At 38.4% G+C, this 17,921-nt stretch overlaps 2 protein-coding genes across 2 annotated transcripts in view; both read left to right on the top strand.

Moving 5' to 3' along the window:
• atg4b (autophagy related 4B, cysteine peptidase) overlaps nucleotides 1-17,921 on the top strand; it is a 308,094-nt gene that overhangs the window by 144,099 nt on the left and 146,074 nt on the right. The gene's annotated exons all lie outside the window — the stretch shown is intronic.
• Nucleotides 7,884-17,921, top strand: part of aire (autoimmune regulator) — a 37,098-nt gene continuing 27,060 nt past the window's right edge. The window contains exons 1-3 of the mRNA XM_028793321.2: nucleotides 7,884-8,030; nucleotides 12,680-12,854; nucleotides 15,833-15,994. Of these exons, the coding sequence (XP_028649154.1) occupies nucleotides 7,884-8,030; nucleotides 12,680-12,854; nucleotides 15,833-15,994 (484 nt within the window). The remainder of the gene's footprint in view (nucleotides 8,031-12,679; nucleotides 12,855-15,832; nucleotides 15,995-17,921) is intronic.

Raw genomic sequence — 17,921 nt, 5'->3', positions numbered from 1 at the left:
TTGCGCTTATTTATCTGGTGTACTGACATTTTTGCACGTTTAACGGCTGAAATCTAATGTGGTTTGTGCCCTTCAGAATGAAAAGAGTTTGCATTTACCTTTTTAATAAAAGGCGAGCTTTTAAGCCTGAGAAATGACCCCGTAAATGCACACGTTTAATTGCACATGTGTTAATATGTATGCTTACACAGTATTAAAAGACACTCAATAAGTACACAGTATTAAAAGACAGTCAACAATTAACGTCATTTACCTTCGTTCCCGCCTCCTCCATTAGAGTATATGGACAAAAAACAGGTTCCAGTTATGACCATTACACGTAGAATTTCAAAATGAAACCTGCCTAACTTTTGTAAGTAAGCTGTAAGGAATGAGCCTGCCAAATTTCAGCCTTCTACCTACACGGGAAGTTGGAGAATTAGTGATGAGTGAGTCAGTCAAACAGGTTCCAGTTATGACCATTACGCGTAGAATTTCGAAATAAAACCTGCCTAACTTTATTAAGTAAGCTGTAAGGAATGAGCCTGCCAAATTTCAGACTTCTACCTACACGGGAAGTTGGAGAATTAGTGATGAGTGAGTCAGTCAAACAGGTTCCAGTTATGACCATTACGCGTACAATTTCGAAATAAAACCTGCCTAACTTTTGTAAGTAAGTTGTAAGGAATGAGCCTGCCAAATTTCAGATTTCTACCTACACGGGAAGTTGGAGAATTAGTGATGAGTGAGTCAGTCAAACAGGTTCCAGTTATGACCATTACGCGTGGAATTTCGAAATAAAACCTGCCTAACTTTTGTAAGTAAGCTGTAAGGAATGAGCCTGCCAAATTTCAGACTTCTACCTACACGGGAAGTTGGAGAATTAGTGATGAGTCAGTCAGTCAGTCAGTCAGTCAGTCAGTGAGTCAGTGAGGGCTTTGCCTTTTATTAGTATAGATATATATATATGTATATATATATGTATATGTATATATGTATATGTATATATATGTATGTATATGTATATATGTATATATATATGTATATATATATGTGTATATGTGTATGTATATATATATATATATATATATATATATATATATATATATGACAGCAACACTCATAACAATGACAACACAATTACATTGACAATCACGTTACGTTATTTTTAAAATGTTTCCTTTACTTTTTCATAACCTGTTTAACACACTACTTCTCCGCTGCGAAGCGCGGGTATTTTGCTAGTATATATATATATATATATATATATATATATACAGTAGAGTCTCGCTTATCCTACCTTCACTTATCCGACATTCTGTATTATCTGACGTCCCACCGCAAAAAAAAAAAAACCAAAAACGCATCAATCGGCAACAAGAACTGCAAGTTGAAAGCACGAGTGTAGTCTATTTTTTGTTGCTCCCGACTCTACCGCAGCTAATTACAGTGGAACCTCGGTTTGCGAGCATAATTCGTTCTGGAAACGTGCTCGCAGTCCAAAGCACTGGTATATCAAGCGAATTTCCCCATAAGAGATAATGGAAACACAGATGATTCGTTCCACAACCCAAAACTATTCATATAAAAATGATTAATACAAAACATAAAGTAAAAATACATAAAACAAATTAACCTGCACTGGTCTGGGGCTCCCACGCCTTTCTCAAAGCTCTCCTCCATCTCTGTGGGGTTTTGGCGGGTGGTTTTCTCCCCCATGAGACCATAACTAACCTCATGCACTTTCCTTTTACAGCAAGCACTATTCTGTTAGCCCTCTTTGCACTATCCCTTTGGACTGTGTTTAGTTTGACCCCGGGATGGAGCTTGTGCTTGGTCCTCCCGACCCACAATCCATGCCCCATACTCGGCCACTCGGGTATGGTACTATCCAACCTGGAATTCAGAATTCAGGTCCTGCTCCTGATTCCTCGTGAAGTCAATCATCCTGCTAAATAAACTTCTATAAAAGGACTAAGACCACATGGCAAAAGGTTTGGGGGCAGTAACCCATATGCTTGAATTTGGCTTTCAAAAAAGAGAAGGTTTGGTTTTACAAGTCTTTACAGACATCAATCCAAAACAGAACCGGCAAGTATATAAAAACTAAAGCTGGGCAGGGAAGTGACATTGTTTGGGCAGGAAATGCAAGTGACTTTATCCTGGCCGGAATAGGAAGTGATGTTGTCCGGGCAGGGAACCGAAGAGACGTTATTAGGTCCGAAACCAGAAGTGACATCATTGAGCCAAGGTGGAATTTCCTGTGTTCGGTCTAGAGAGGAAAAAGAGAAAGGTTTAGTATGCTCTGCCATTTCCTGGTCCAGTGTGGAGTTATCCTTTTTTGAGCCCTTTAGCTACCTCCCATGCGCACGTGTGTGACACTAGATTTAACATAATTAAGAGGGACTGGAAAAAAAATTGCAAAGTGCTACAGAAGCCACAGAAATTTTTACAAAAATGCTAGCAATCATAACCCCAGCAGTATTATGCCCCTGTTTCAAAGAGGTGTAAAGTCTGGGAGTGGAAACAACAGTGATGTAGAATTATTTGCCAGCCTCATGTTGCCAAGTAAGCACCTGGCCACATGATGGTTAGCGTGGCACCTGGGCAGCCCCAAAGTCTTGTGTTTGAGTTTTGCAGTGTGTGTAGTCTGAATATTCTTTCCATGTTATTGTGGCTTTTCATTTTTCACCCCAGAGCAATTCAGTGCTAAACAAGGTGTTGCTGTTTCAAAGTAATGAATTCATATCCAATGTTTTTTTCTTGGACAGTAAGTGGTTGTGAGGCTCTCACATTTTTTAACAATTAAATCTATATGTCTGTGTTTTGCCAGATGGTGATGATTGCCTAGTGTGATGATTTTTTACCTACCATGCCAGAATGGAAAAAAGAAAAAAAAGGCCAAGACTGCAGTTGAACTTGGCAAACCTTTTAACCCTTCATACAGCACCAGCTCCACCAGGAAGCACAGTATTGTCTGTCACAAAAGGGACAAGTATGGCTGTACTAGAAGGGCGGCATGCAGTCACCAAATTTGACATGCCTAGCGATTTTCAGTCATGTAAACTGACCTCAGACAACAAATGCAACCTCAGTCAACAAATCTGACATACTCAATGACTAATAAGTTGCATAATGTGTCATCAGCTTAAGTTAATATTAGAGAAGTCTTCACACATAAAATAAATTTTTGGTATCGCCCCATGAGTATTTTTATACATAAATGGTACTAAAGAAAATTTTGCTGGATGACATTAAACATTTTCGAGAATTCTACAAGCAGGAGTCTCACATGATTCTTGACATTGCGTAAGTGGTTACATCAGTGAGCGACTTTTTGCGAGAACATAATCTATCCAATGTAATATGTGGAGTCAATGCATTGCTATTCAGCTTTCAGTGTTTTCTGTCTGACACAGGCCAACCTGGAATACTGCAATGTGCAGTACTACACTGTATGGTAGTGATCAGGATTGTGAGGAACATACAGATGATGTTACTGTTACCATTTAATCAATTCTGAGGTCCCATTCAAAAGTCAGGATGGATAACATAATGTAACTGGTAGCTATTACATGTGTCATTGGAGAACACAAAGAAAAGAAAGACAAATCCCATCACAACACTTGCCACTGTCCTCAAAACATAAAATGGGTAGCCTCATCAACTCTAAGTGGAGCACAAAAAACTAAAATGACGAGTCTACTTTGGGTTGATCTTAAAAAACACTTTATATTTCTAACTATTCATCTCCCCAAAAGGCAGGGGAAAAAAGTAACTGAGATTATGGTTATAAAATGCAAAAAGGACAGTATGCTCAATCTGCTGGATAACATGTATCTAAGTTCTGAGGAACACCAGAAATCTTTATTTTTCACAGTAAAAACCTAAAACCTAAATATTTAAAATGCTGTTAAACATGTCTCATAATGATAATTACCAGTCATAATGAATTATTCAATATTTTGCTTATCCACTGGCATCAAAGCCAAACATGGGATTCTCTTTTTCGGGTCTGCTCTGATTTTACCTACCACATTCTACAGACACTGGATATGCTCTGACTCCCTTAACACCTAACTGGATTAAATGGGTTATGTTATCCTATTATTCCAAATGTTTTTCAGAGTCAAAGGCCTCATATAAATGTTGAAATTAAATGCTTGTTTTGTAACTGTAACATTACTAAGGTTTAGATATTTAAGACAAACACTGAGTTCATTATTATTGCTAGAGAACTTGCGGAGGTAAACTGAAGCACCAGACAGTGGCCATGGCATTGGAAAATTTGCATTTTTAACATCTATTGAAGGCTTTTTGCTTGCTGGAGATTCAGTGAAGCCATGTTGGGAATTACCTGAGATTATACAGCAACACTGGCAGCTGCATTTGTGAAACTGCTACATGGTTTTTGGTAATTCCCATTATAGCAGTATTAATAAGACCTTATTTCCATGAACCTTTGTATAATATTTAATTAAGGTTATCCTGTTATATGCTGGGATTCCATCAAGAGCAGGCTCCTGATTTACCCCAGCTGTTGCTGGGACATGGTCCATCCCCAGCAATCCTGAACTAACGTGTGTTCAGAACTGGATTTGAATCTCATCTCAGTCATGCTCTGTGGATAGTTTATAAGTTTCCAGTTTGTTCTTGTAGATGTTTTGTCCAGATGCTTTGGTTTCTTCTAATGAAAGACATTTGGGTTATGTTAAATAACATTGTGTATGCATGTGTCCTTTCTAGTGATGTGTCCTCCCATGCACTTTATTCTTCTACTGATCCAATATCTTGTGCAGCAGTTTTCAAGTTCAGTCCTGGGAGATCCCCGTGACTGCAGTTTGTTTCCATCAATTTCACCATCAGCAAAACTCTTTGGAATAAAAGTTGTAGAAAATGCTTTTCCTCTGAGCAGGTGCAGTACCATCAAAATATATTGTGTCTATCAATTAAAATGTAGTTTCTCTGTCCTTAAGAGTAGACATAATAATTAATTAACAGTAACCAAAACTTGACTGGAAACCTAGAAATCTTGTGGTATTCAGAAGGCAATTCATTTGTCACTAGTTTATCAACTTTGTACCTTCTTCATGGTTGCATAGGATTTTTCACCCAAGCCAATACATTGGTGGTGTAAATCCACTGGTTTTCTATTTTGTCAACTACATCAATCCAGTTATTCTAATCACCATGCCTAAAGCACTGAAACAATACAAAGAAACTCAAAGCCTCTACCAGCCTCTACTATATGCTGAGCTTTGAAATAACAGGAGTTCTGCAACAACTGTCTCGTTGGTTGAATTCAAAGTGTGCAGTTAATAAACCCTTCAAGTCTCTACCTGTAAAAAAAAACTGAAATCTGGTGACATGAGTGGAAAACGTACAGGACAATGTAAAAATGTCTCTCTGTATATTTAATGAAGATCATTTTTCAATAATGGTCCCAAGTTGATTTTTTGAAGGACTCTTAGGAATCGGGACATTTTTCATTAGAGAGAAATGACTTACAAAATTTTCTTCTTCTTTTGGTTGCTCCCATTAGGGGTTGCCACAGTGGATCATCTTCTTCTATATCTTTCTGCCCTCTGTATCTTGTTCTGTTACACCCATCACCTGCATGTCCTCTCTCACCACATCCATAAACCTTCTCTTAGGCCGTCCTCTTTTTCTCTTGCCTGGCAGCTCTATCCTTAGCATCCTTCTCCCAATATACCCAGCATCTCTCTGTACATGTCCAAACCAACGCAATCTTGACTCTCTGACTTTGTCTCCAAACCATCCAAACTGAGCTGACCCTCTAATGTACTCACTCCTAATTCTGTCCATCCTCATAACACTCAATGCCAATGTTAACATCTTTAACTCTAATACCTCCAGCTCTGTCTCCTGCCTTCTGGTCAGTGCCACCATCTCCAACCCATATAACATAGCTGGTCTCACTACCGTCCTGTACTACTGCCCTTTTACTCTTGCTGATACCCGTCCGTCACAAGTCACTCCTGACACTCTTCTTCACACATTCCACCCTGCCTGCACTCTCTTCTTCATCGCTCTTCCACACTCCCCATTTCTCTGTACTGTTGATCCCAAGTATTTAAACTCATTCACCTTTGCCAACTCTACTCCCTGCTCACCATTCCTCTGACCACCCTCTCATTCACACACATGTATTCCATTTTGGTCCTACTGACATTCATTCCTGTCCTCTCCAGGTTCTTCTCAGCCTACTCTCTGCTTTTGTTACAGATCACAATGTCATCTGCAAACATCATAGTTCACGGGGACTCCTGCCTAATCTTTTCTGTCGATCTATCCATCAACATTGCAAATAAGAAAGGGCTCAGAGCTGATCCCTGATGGAATCCCACTCCCACCTTAAATGCATCTGTCACTCCTACTATAGACATACAATACCACAACTCCTCCTTAGGCACCCTGTCATATTCTTTCTCCAGGTCCACAAAGTCACAATGCAACTCCTTTTTGGCCTTCTCTATACTTCTCCATCAACACCCTCTGAACAAACATCTTATCTGTAGTGCTCTTTCCCGGCATGAAGGCATACCGCTACTCACTAATCATCATCTCCCTTCTTAACCTAGCTTCCCCTAGTCTTTTCCATAACTTCATGCTGTGGCTGATCAATTTGATCCCTCAGTAAATACTACATTTCTGCACATCCCCTTTGTTCTTAAAAATCGATACCAGTACACTTCTCTACTCCTCAGGCATCCTCTCACTATCCAAGGTTGCATTACACAAAAAAACTCAATTGCCATCTCTCCTAAACATTTGGACCAACAACCACATTCTTCATCCTCTTCATTGATGTCCTTACTTCCTCCTTGCTAATCTGTTGTGCTTCCTGGCTCATTATATCCACATCATCCAATCTCCTCTCTCATCCTTGGCTCTGCCCTCACTCTCCTCCCATTCTTGATCATCATCCTACAGACCACCATCCTATGCTGCCTAACTACGCTTTCCCATGCCACCACTTTGCAGTCTCTAATCTCCTTCAGACTGACCCCCCCCGCATAGGATATAATGCACCTATATACTTCTTCCTCCACTCTTGTACATCACCCTATGTTCCTCCTCTCTTCTTAAAATATGTATTCCTCACAGCCATGTTCATCATTTTTGCTTAATCCACTACCATCTGACCTTCTTCATCCCTGTCCTTGACACCATACCTACCCATCACCTCCTCATCCCCTCTGTTCCATTGGCCGTCAAGTCCATCGAAATCTGCTCCAATCAACACTCTCTCTCCCTGAGTACACTCTCCATCACTTCATTCAACTCAATCCACAAATCTTTTTTCTCATCTCATCCATTGCATACCTAACTTGCGGCGCATATTCACTAATAATATTCATCATCACACCTTCAGTTTTAGGCTTTATAATCAACCCTCTGTTTGACACTCTTTTCACCTCTAAAATACTCTTGTCATACTGTTCCTTCAGGGTAACCCCTACCTCAATTTGAACTTGCCTCTGATACATTTGGCCTTACTCCCCTTCCATCTGGTCTCTTGCATGCACAATATATCAACCTTCCTTCTCACCATCATATCTGCTAACTCTCTCCATTTATCAGTCATACACTCTGCTTCCAGACACACCTTCCCTCTCTTCTTCTCTTTCGTCCAACAGTAGCCCAATTTCCCCCAGCACCCTATTCACTAAAATCTAAATCTATATCATTGTCCGAATATTGGTCTGCCAAAATTTTACACTAGGACCCCTTCCTGATGTACCGCTCCCCATTTATCTGGATTTGGGACCAGCACAAAGAAATACACTGGTTTGCGGCATCCCCCGGCTGTGTTAGAAATGGGTTACAACATAAAAACATTTAATTAAAATACATTAATATATGAATTAAATCCATAGGTAATGTGCAGTGTGGGGAGCTTGCAGGAAGCTGACCAGCGGTCCTTGCTTAAAAAGTATCGTACAGAGATCTCGATGGCAATTGATGACCCTTTCCCATTACTATATGGTTTGGTGGATCATGACATTATTCCTGAACAGCTTTTTAAGGTAAGAAGAGAATATAATGGAGAATAAAACTAAATGTTTAAATACATGGTGGGGTGTAGCACTGAATTTTGATATTTAAAGAAAGTCAAACTATGTCCTGCCAGTTTAGTCCTTTAGTCCAGGTTTTTGCATCAGTCACTGACTTCCTTGCACACTCTCCAGCCTCTAGTCATAAGTGCTAGGATTTTTGTATTCTTATGGCCCGATTTACTTTTATTTTTACATAGAACCTCCAACGAAGGTCTTATTTGTGGATGTTAGACATTAGAACATTCCAAAATTCAAAGCAGATTTTAAGTGGACAGTAGAGCTCACATGTCAGTGTACTCTCCATTTTTATTTCTGGACATTGGTGAAGATCTTGGTAAAGTGACTGACTTTCCTCAGTCTTCTTAAAAAGAAAAAGAAGGTGAGAAGCAGGTTATTATTAAACATATTTAAGGTATGTTAAAGGAACGGTTTTCTATTCACTTAGAAAAAAATGACCATTATATGATTGCCACAATCATTTATACATAGCTTTCATATATCCAATACTAATGAACACAATAAACTCTCCGGACTTGCAAAAAGCCAATCTGAAGCAAAATCAGTGATTTCAAAGAAAACAAGGAACACTCAAGAAGCCATTCTTATTTAGAGCCAACAGATTGAATTAAGCCACGTAGGAACGCCATTTAATGGGTAAATTGCATGAGCTACTCCTTGAGTCTCATAAAGCAGAAAGAGTAACAGTATGAACCTCAGGAGTCCTGTTGATCAAATGACAGTGACTTCCTGTTTATTGATCCTATTTCCACCAAAAGGTGAAGGATGATAAAAACTGAGACTTAATGTCAGTCTTCAGGTGGGACATCCCCTGTGCTGGGGATAGGAATGGAAATCACAGTTACAGAAGGTCCAGCCTTACTTGTGTTCCTTTAGATCAGTCCCTGTAAGGCAGAAGAGAAAAAAATAACATGACAAAAGATAACATTAATTAACTATACTGAAAAATATGTAGATAACATAGAAACATGGGTGCAATGAAACTACAAGAGATCCACCTGTGTGCCTTTATCTTGTTCTTATCTTTAGGATTCAACTGATTTTACGTGCTGTTTACACAATATTGCCACATGATACCAGTTATATATTAGCCAATTTAGATATTGGCTCACTGATTCTGCAAGATGACATGTCAAAAACTGTACATACTACCCTTAATCCTCAGGGGCTTACTTCTGTCCTTTGGCTTTGAAGAAGGGAATGATTCCCAAAATGCATCAGTCTTTCTTTCAAGCCAGTAGTCATCTGAACCAATTACTGAACATGGAATTTTTTGAGAGTTCCTTGCAGACTGAAATAATGGACTTTGCTTTGTGTTGTTTTTTTTTTTTTTTTATAAACTTGCAGAATTTATTACTTTCTGCCATGTGTGCGCATCAGAGGGTCACCCTTCTTTCTCCACAGTGTAGAGAAACTGCTCATGGAGGGCACCTGACTCTGCCCCATCTGGTCCTTGGGCCATAAAAGCATGACTGCCTGGAAGGAGGCATCACTTCTTACCCAAGCAACCACAGAAATTGATCTCTCCTCTTAGCTAGCAACTGTGGAAGCCATTGAAGCTGAATTAGCCACATTATTTTGGCAGCTGTATTTTCTGCCATATTCAATTATTTTTATTTAAAACCTTAAGTAAACCAGGACAGCTGGATTGGTACCACAAAATTTACCTGTGTATCAGCCTGTCATTTCCTTAGATAACCACATTTCATTAATTTCAGATAGATCAAATTCCTCTGTAAAGTTGTTGTGACCATTTAGTTTAAAACTTCTTAAGAGGATTGGTATGGAGATACCACCAAAGAGTCTCTTAGATGTAAGTACTTAAAAATACTTACTTTTAAAACAGCAGCCACATTATTTTAAACTGACTCACTATCAAAAAGAAATGTTGAATTATTAAGTTGTTTTTGTGGTTATTGCAGCATATTTTAAAATTAAAAATGGAGGCACCTGTTGCCAGTGGCATGCAGAGGCTAGAAGATGCCCGGGGCAAACTCCGTGATTGTATGCCCCCTAAGGTGAGGTGCTGACAAAGTGAATGGTAAAGAAGGCATATGAATATGATAAAGAAAGGCATATTAAATAAGAAATAAACACTTTATTCAAATGAAATATGCATTTAAGTTCGTTTCCCCATTAGATCTCCTGTCTGAAAACAACTACTTCATTTTTACATCATCTGTGAGGAATTCTTTTTCAATGATGATTAAAGCCAGGTTAGTCAGACGCTCTTGTGACATGGAAGATCTCAGATGAGTTTTTATTAATTTCAATTTTGAAAATGATCTTAACAATTTGAAAATGTGATGGTAAGCAGTAAGCTGTATGCAATGCAAATAATGGGAAAGACTTTCCTTCCAAACTGTACTAACCATTGGAGAGCATCCTTAGGATCAGGGGGAACTGTATTCCCCCCACCTCGAAAGAGCATCACAAAATCAATAATTTTGTCATATAATTGAATTGCTGTAATATCATTATTATAGCAATCTGCAAAGGCTGAACATTCCTTTTTTAATCTCTGTCTTTCTTTTTCATCTTCAATTGTGACTGAATGCAAATCCAGAAGAAATGAAAATCAGTTTCGAATGTCTTGAAGATGAACACAGCGATCTTCTACTTACACTTTTAGTTGGTTCATAATCTCTACCATAATTCTAGAATTTTTTTTAGTAATAATATGTTGTTTGTAGCCATAATTAAAAATGGTCAGATGTTTTAGTCGTTACCATTTATAACAATGCCTGACTTTTGTTTGCTTATAAAGCTCACATGTGAAAGGTCAAGAACCCCAACCGAACTCCTGTACATGCAAGAATTATAATATAACCCATATTTTCTCTTCCTACACTGACTACATATTTCTCTGACTTACCTTACTGGACTAGCTAGAAAAAGAGATGAAATAAGTGGGGTAAACTCATTCTCAGTAAAACACTTCACTGCACCAAGGTTGGACAAATGACCCTGTCACAAAACAACTCCAGAGAAATACAGAGGTTTGGGGCAGCCACCCGTATATTATGTCCTGGCTGCAAAAAGGTTGAAATAGAGAATCTTCAAGTTGTTCACAAGACTGAATCCAAAGCAGAACTGATTATGTGGAGGTAAGACGGTGGTTTTAAAGGCTGGTGGAGGAAATAATGGCGTTTATGCCGGAACTGGAAATGACGTCTTCGGAACCGGAATTGACATCATCAGAGGCACCAAGACCTGAAGTGATGTCATTAAAGACGATGGAACCTGAAGTGATGTCATCAGAGGCGCCAAAAGAAAACCGGAAGTGACATCATAAGAGGCCCCAGAACCTGGCGGGATTTTCTAGGAGTGGTCTGCAAGGAACTGAGAGAGACAGTCAGCACACTCCGCCACCCCCTGGTCTGATGTAGCATTAAAATTACTCAAGTCCTTTAGCTGCCTCCTATTCGCACATGTGTGACAACCCTTAACACGTTTAATGAACATATGGGAATGAGGGAGGGAGAGGGAATGGAGGATCTCTCTCATGCTGAAGTCCTTTTCAAGATCTTTTGATTTGTGGGTTCAATTTCCTGTCCCATGTGAAATAAATATAGTTATCATAATTTTTTCAAGGGAAGGCCTCTTTTCGCTGCATGGGGCCCGGACAGGCCTCGTGTGACCACCTCTAGTGCTTAGAAGTCATAGTGCTGAGAATGAGCTTTAATAACTTAAATTTGTTCATATTAAATTAAAATTATTTTCAAAACAGGGATCTTCTAGAGAGCAACACTCTTGCCCCCTTGGCTCCTCCCTCTGCATGCCTCTGCCTTTTGCATATTAGAGAAATGAAAATCCTCCATTCTTTGCAAAGTCAAGTAAAACTAATAACAATATGTCATTAATTCTGTTACTGAGGCTACTATAATAATTAGTAAAGCTGCTAGACAAAACATGTTACTTACCATCTTCAAAAACTGCTTAAAATATAAAAGGCTACATTTTCAGCTAAACTTTGCAATGACTGCAGGTGAAAGTTGGGGACAATATGCTTGAGGAATCCATACAAAACTAGGCATTTTGTATTGTAGCTCACATCAGCATTGGTTCTGCCAAGGGTTATATCTAATGATTTTCTTCTAAGATCACACAAACTGAGAGCAAGCGATGATAATTTCCTGAATAGAAGAAGAGCAGACTTGTAGTTATTGGATGTGAGAGGGCAAGATATAGTAGTGTGTGGGAACCCCTTATTTAGGGTAAAATAATGCCATTTGTAAGGTCCAAGTTGAACAACAAGACTTTTATTGTTTAATTGTAGCTTTGTCAATCCTCCTTTGTATATTTTTGTGCAGTGAGTTCCTCATCTTACACATTTTTTCAGTCCTCCATATTTTGTGTTCAGGATCCTGGATGACAAGCTGCTGTGCCATGTAGATTATTGTTATGTATTATGCTTTTGAAGATAGCTTCCCCCCCACATTCCAACCCTCCGGCAACTGACAGGAATTGCTGAACCTGGAGGCCATGCCTGATGTTCATTATTTGTAAGGTTTTTTTTACATTTTATGGTCCTAGTTTTGTTTCTCATTCTATTTTTTTTTACTGTATGTGAATTCACTTCATATACACCTTCACTCCAGGAAGCTCTGGACTACAAGAAACGGGAGGGGATACACAAAGCCATGCACTCTGTGTTGTCTTTCCTCTTGGAAAAGGAGATGCAGACCATTCAAGAATTCTGGAAGAACCTATTTAAGGAATACAATTTAGAGCGATATCCCAAGCTACAACCACTCTACATGAGCTTCCCTAAAGGTAAAATGGGTTGACCAGATTGATGCTAAGAGATTTTCAGGATTGTTTTTATCTGAAATGTGTGTCATTTCTGAATGCAAGTAAATTAAACTGCCATTGTGTAAAAGGTGAAAGGGGCTGTCCTTGTAATTTTCATTTTGTTGATGTGGAAATCCTTCATAATAAAATTATATGGTGTGTTTGTTGCAAGTGTGTGAGTGTGTATTTGGGGGGCAGGGGTTGATTTGGGTACCAATAACCTCTGGAGTAGTTGTACTAACACCAGGATCAGATCTTAAGTTTAAAGGCTCTTGGGCCCGATAAGACATTGGTCCTGTACCCCAACACTTGCAGCAAGCCAGAACTAGCCTACAGACATGTTGAATAAAAGTGCATTATTTAACTAAAGGGAGATGTTTATTTATATTTACAGGATATGAAATACAATCTTATATTTCCATTCTACTGTCTGAATAGATAGGACATACTACATAATTCACACAACAAATTTTGAAATTAGACATTTTTGCTTTACATGAAGAGCTTGCAATTGGGTAACAATAGTAGCCTATACATATTTTTCATTCAATAATAAAACAAAGCTACAACATAACCCAAGACTCACAGTAACACAAATTGGGAAATAATGTGATCATTGATTGAATTTCCTCCTTACCTACAAGCGATAACAAAAATCACAGTCACTATTTCGTTAAAATTGCATGAACAGCGTTGTACTGGATTTTGCTGATTTGCACCATTCAGGTCTGCAACTGCCAAATATCACAAACAGAGCTGCAAACATCCAGTACTGCTTGGGCAATTCTGTAGAGCTACAAACAGTAAAGTTATAGCCATCAACATTATCTTTGTTTAATCAACTTAGGTTTAAATCCGGGGTGGTATGTCATGTTAGGGGTCCATGGTGTTGTGCGTTTTAAAAATAAAAATAGTGCACTTATGCTTCATTGGTGTAGGAATCTGCAGGGTAAAGCTGAGCAGCCCTGGAGGGGTGGATTAGAAGATTGGCTAAATAACCTTTGCACGTGAAGGTGCAGTCGGTTGAGCCATTGACATTCCGCGTGGCATATTTAAGGCACCTGCACCCACAATAGAATAAAAGAAGACTGAGTAAATTAGAAAGGGGAAAAAAAGAATGGAAAAAACCATCGATGGAGCTAGTGAGCGAGACAGCCAGTGCGGTAGTGAGGAAGCAGAGCAGTCAGTGGCCCTGAGAGGGAGGTGAGGGAAATGGCGTTCCAGGGCCGGATCACACCCACTGGACACCATGGGGGAGTGAAGAGTGATTGAGGGTTCCAAGGGTCCTGATGGACCAACTTCAGGTGGTAGAACAATGGGGGTCTGCCTCTGAATGTGTTGTAGGGACAAAAGCTGAAAAGATGTACTGCAGCGGTTGGTGACCTGATGAGTGTGCTGGGGAGACAAATGGAGTGAGATGCACAGGACTGTCAGCAGAATTAAGAGAGAACCCAATGCTTGACTGTTTTATGCAAATATTTTAATTTGTGTTTTAAATTTATTTTTGAATGCCCTTTATCCTCCCTATTATACTGTTTTTTATGGATTATTTATTATGGGAGAAACTTTGCACTGCACTGTTTGCACCTGGATATTGTTAGGAGAGTAAAAGCACAAAGCACTTTTGCACCAACCCTTGTGTGTGTGTCTTTATTGCTCAGTCCATCCTTGGATCACGACTATCAATGTCCCAGGTTCAAGGGGAGTATGCTAGCTGTGGGATACCCAGGCATCACACCAAGTAGAAAACATAACTAGAAGAAACACAAAATAATAATTCATATTTCAGTTGCCCTTCCATACAGAAGCTTCTGCCTTCCTTTTTTCCTCATAAATTCATTAATAATATCATCAAAGTCCACGTTCCTTACCATTGCACTTGGGTTCAGTTTCCAAGACTCATTGGTTAATTTTCATGAGCATTCCCTGACATTTATGCTCCTGAGGCCTATATAAGGATCCATGTATGATTAACCTTTAGGTTGATAGTGATGGTGGAGCCACTGAAACATGCATGGATTCAAAGCAATAATTCAAATTAAATATAACACAGGAATTGAACATAACATTACTTTTACTCAGAACTTTTAATTTTCAGACCTATCATAATCAAATTTTCCTTAACACACATACACCTTTCATTCTGTTTTATTGTATTAAAATTAGTTTTGATGTAAAGTACCTCTACTCACCATTACGGTGAAGTGTATGCAAGTAAAAAAAAAGTACACATGACAATAATGACCCTATAAACTTAGGAAGTCCCTCAATTAGGAACACGATGGGATTCCTATCTGCAACAGTTAGAAGAGGGTTGTCTACTTATTAGCTCCCTGTCTGCTAGCCATTTTATATGTAAATTTTCCCTACTTGGATTTGCTGGGCCTTCTGGGTAACTGCTAATGTGTGATCCCATTGATAGTCATACAGTGAATCCAGCATCATCAACAAGTGAGTCTGCTTTTTGGTAGGAACTGGACTGCTCAGACCTGACCTGTAGCACATTTTAGGGTGTTGCAGAGAAAGATGATATTTGCAGGAGAAGGCAGTGTAGCTAATGCCAGATAATGAGAGTGGGAGAGTGAGAGAGTGGCATCATCAGTTCTGAGGTGTTATTTTCTACTGTGATGAGCCAAACACAAATGATAATATTCTGGAATACATTTTGATGGAATTGTGTATAGAGATGTCTAGCAATTGGTAAGCAATGATAATTCATTTAAACTTAAATATGTATATTCATATAAAGCCACTTCTAAATTAAAGATCAGATCTTTTACAAAGATATCCATCTAGCTACCCACTATTGAGCCTATTTAATCCAGTTCAAGGTTATGGTTGCAAGAGCCTATCTTCATAATGTCAAGTACACGTTAGGAGTAGGACACACTCATCGAAAATTCTATATTTACCCATACTGATGCAATTTATTTATTTCTGACTTACTTCTTTTGTCGCAGCAGTGACAGATGTAAGTGGGATTAACCTGAAAAGATCACGTAGGACCCAAAGCAGTTCCAAGCAACTTTTACAGCTACGGGCCCCTCCTGCAAAGAAGAAGACACAGGAGGAGGCAGGGCTTATGGGTAGCCATGTTCAGGCGACTAATCCTCACAATTCTGGTCAGTACTATAATCTTGACTATATTCATGTAAATTGATTTGTTAAACACTAACATAGTTGTTAAACTCTAAGTTTAAAGACTTTTATTAGTACAGTAAACAAATTTACAATTAATATAATGTCTAACTTTGCTGTTATGACCAAAGTGAAAGCCACTAGTAGAGTAAGTGGAAAAGTAGTGGAAAAATTAATCAGATAAATAGATTAATGAAAACAAAGGTAACAACAAAATGTTTTCCACATATAACCTTTTGCTCGAACTGTTGTATTAACAATTGACAGGAAATGCTGGGTTGAATAACCTGTTGTTGTCGTAACAGTTCTAATGTTCTAATATGTCACATTTGATGTCGTACAATTGCTATCTGCTTGGTTGGATAAATATTTCAGATACTATTACCACAGTTATTGTCATATGAATATTATTGACTTGCCTAGTAAACTCAGTAGTCAGTTGTTCATGAGGATAGGAGCTGGCTTATTTATACAAGACTAACCCCATTTTTCTAAATTTAAATGTGGTGTTTTAGCTTCTGACGAATCCCTGCTACCTTGGTTAATCTTTTTTGTTCTTGTCCTTGACAGTCCTCAAATAAAAATGAATTAATCAGATGGAATTTTTTGCTCTTCCATAAGCCCCCTTTATCGAGCTGCTAAGATAGAAATTTAGCCTAAACATCAGTATGTGGTTTACTTCTTTAGGAAACACTCATCAGTGTGTATAATGGGTTTCAAAAACATTCTGTATCTTAGATTGTTTGAAACAGTATTGATTGCCTTATATAGTTTTAATATGTTTATCATCTAGGATTTTTTAATATTAACTAAACTTATAAACTGTCCATTGGTAAAGTTAAGAACTACTTCACCCAAAAATGCAATTTTTTATATATTACTTACTGCATGTGGTTTGTAGTGATGGCCAAAAAGCGATGTAATCTCATCTTTTTATGGAGAACAGAGATGACAAACGTTCTTATAGACTGAAAGCCTATGGTGACCATCACTGGACAGCAGCAAGCAATATCAAAAATGTCCATGAAAAAAATCTCACATTACGTGTGTTGCATAATCCACATGTCAAGTCATCTGGTTGTATGCTTACAACATGCAATATACATGCACTTTTTTGCTAAAATATTGTTAAATAAATATCTCTGCAAATTGGGAGCAGTCCACAAACAAGAAACCTGTTCACACAGCTTCTTGACAAATGCATGAGGGGTAGAGTTGCATCTGAGTGTGTTTATCATGAATTATCCATTTTTGTAAAATATCTGGAAAACAATGGAAGAGGAAAAGGTGAAAGAATGAGAATTACCGATCTGTACAAATCCTCTGAAAGGAAAAGAAAAATCTACAATATATAAGAATGATGTTATGTGGCAGAATGAAAGCCATAGAGTTAAATGAAAAGTTCTGTTATTAGAGTTGTCTTTTGATTAGGAAACTTTGTTGGAAGACAAACATGCAACCACTTTGGCTCTCCAAAACCAAACTTTGTGATTCCTGGTTTAGAGAATACATGTAGTGCATCAGTTAGCTACTTATTACTACAACCCCAATTCCAATGAAGTTGGGATGTTGTGTAAAACGTAAATAAAAACAGAATACAATGATTTGCAAATCCTTTTCAACCTATATTCAATTGAATACACTACGAAGACAAGATATCGAATGTTCAAACTGATAAACTTTATTGTTGTTTTGCAAATCTTCACTCATTTTGAATTTGATGCCTGCAACATGTTCCAAAAAAGCTGGGACGGGGCATGTTTACCACTGTCTTATATCACCTTTCTTTTTAACAACACTCAATAAGCGTTTGGGAACTGAGGACACTAATTGTTGAAGCTGTGTAGGTGGAATTCTTTCCCATTCTTGCTTGATGTACAACTTCAGTTTCTCAACAGTCCAGGGTCTCTA

Source organism: Erpetoichthys calabaricus, chromosome 2, assembly GCF_900747795.2.
Source record: "Erpetoichthys calabaricus chromosome 2, fErpCal1.3, whole genome shotgun sequence".
NCBI classification, from domain to species: domain Eukaryota; kingdom Metazoa; phylum Chordata; class Cladistia; order Polypteriformes; family Polypteridae; genus Erpetoichthys; species Erpetoichthys calabaricus.
This window is presented reverse-complemented; position numbering and strand designations above follow the sequence as displayed.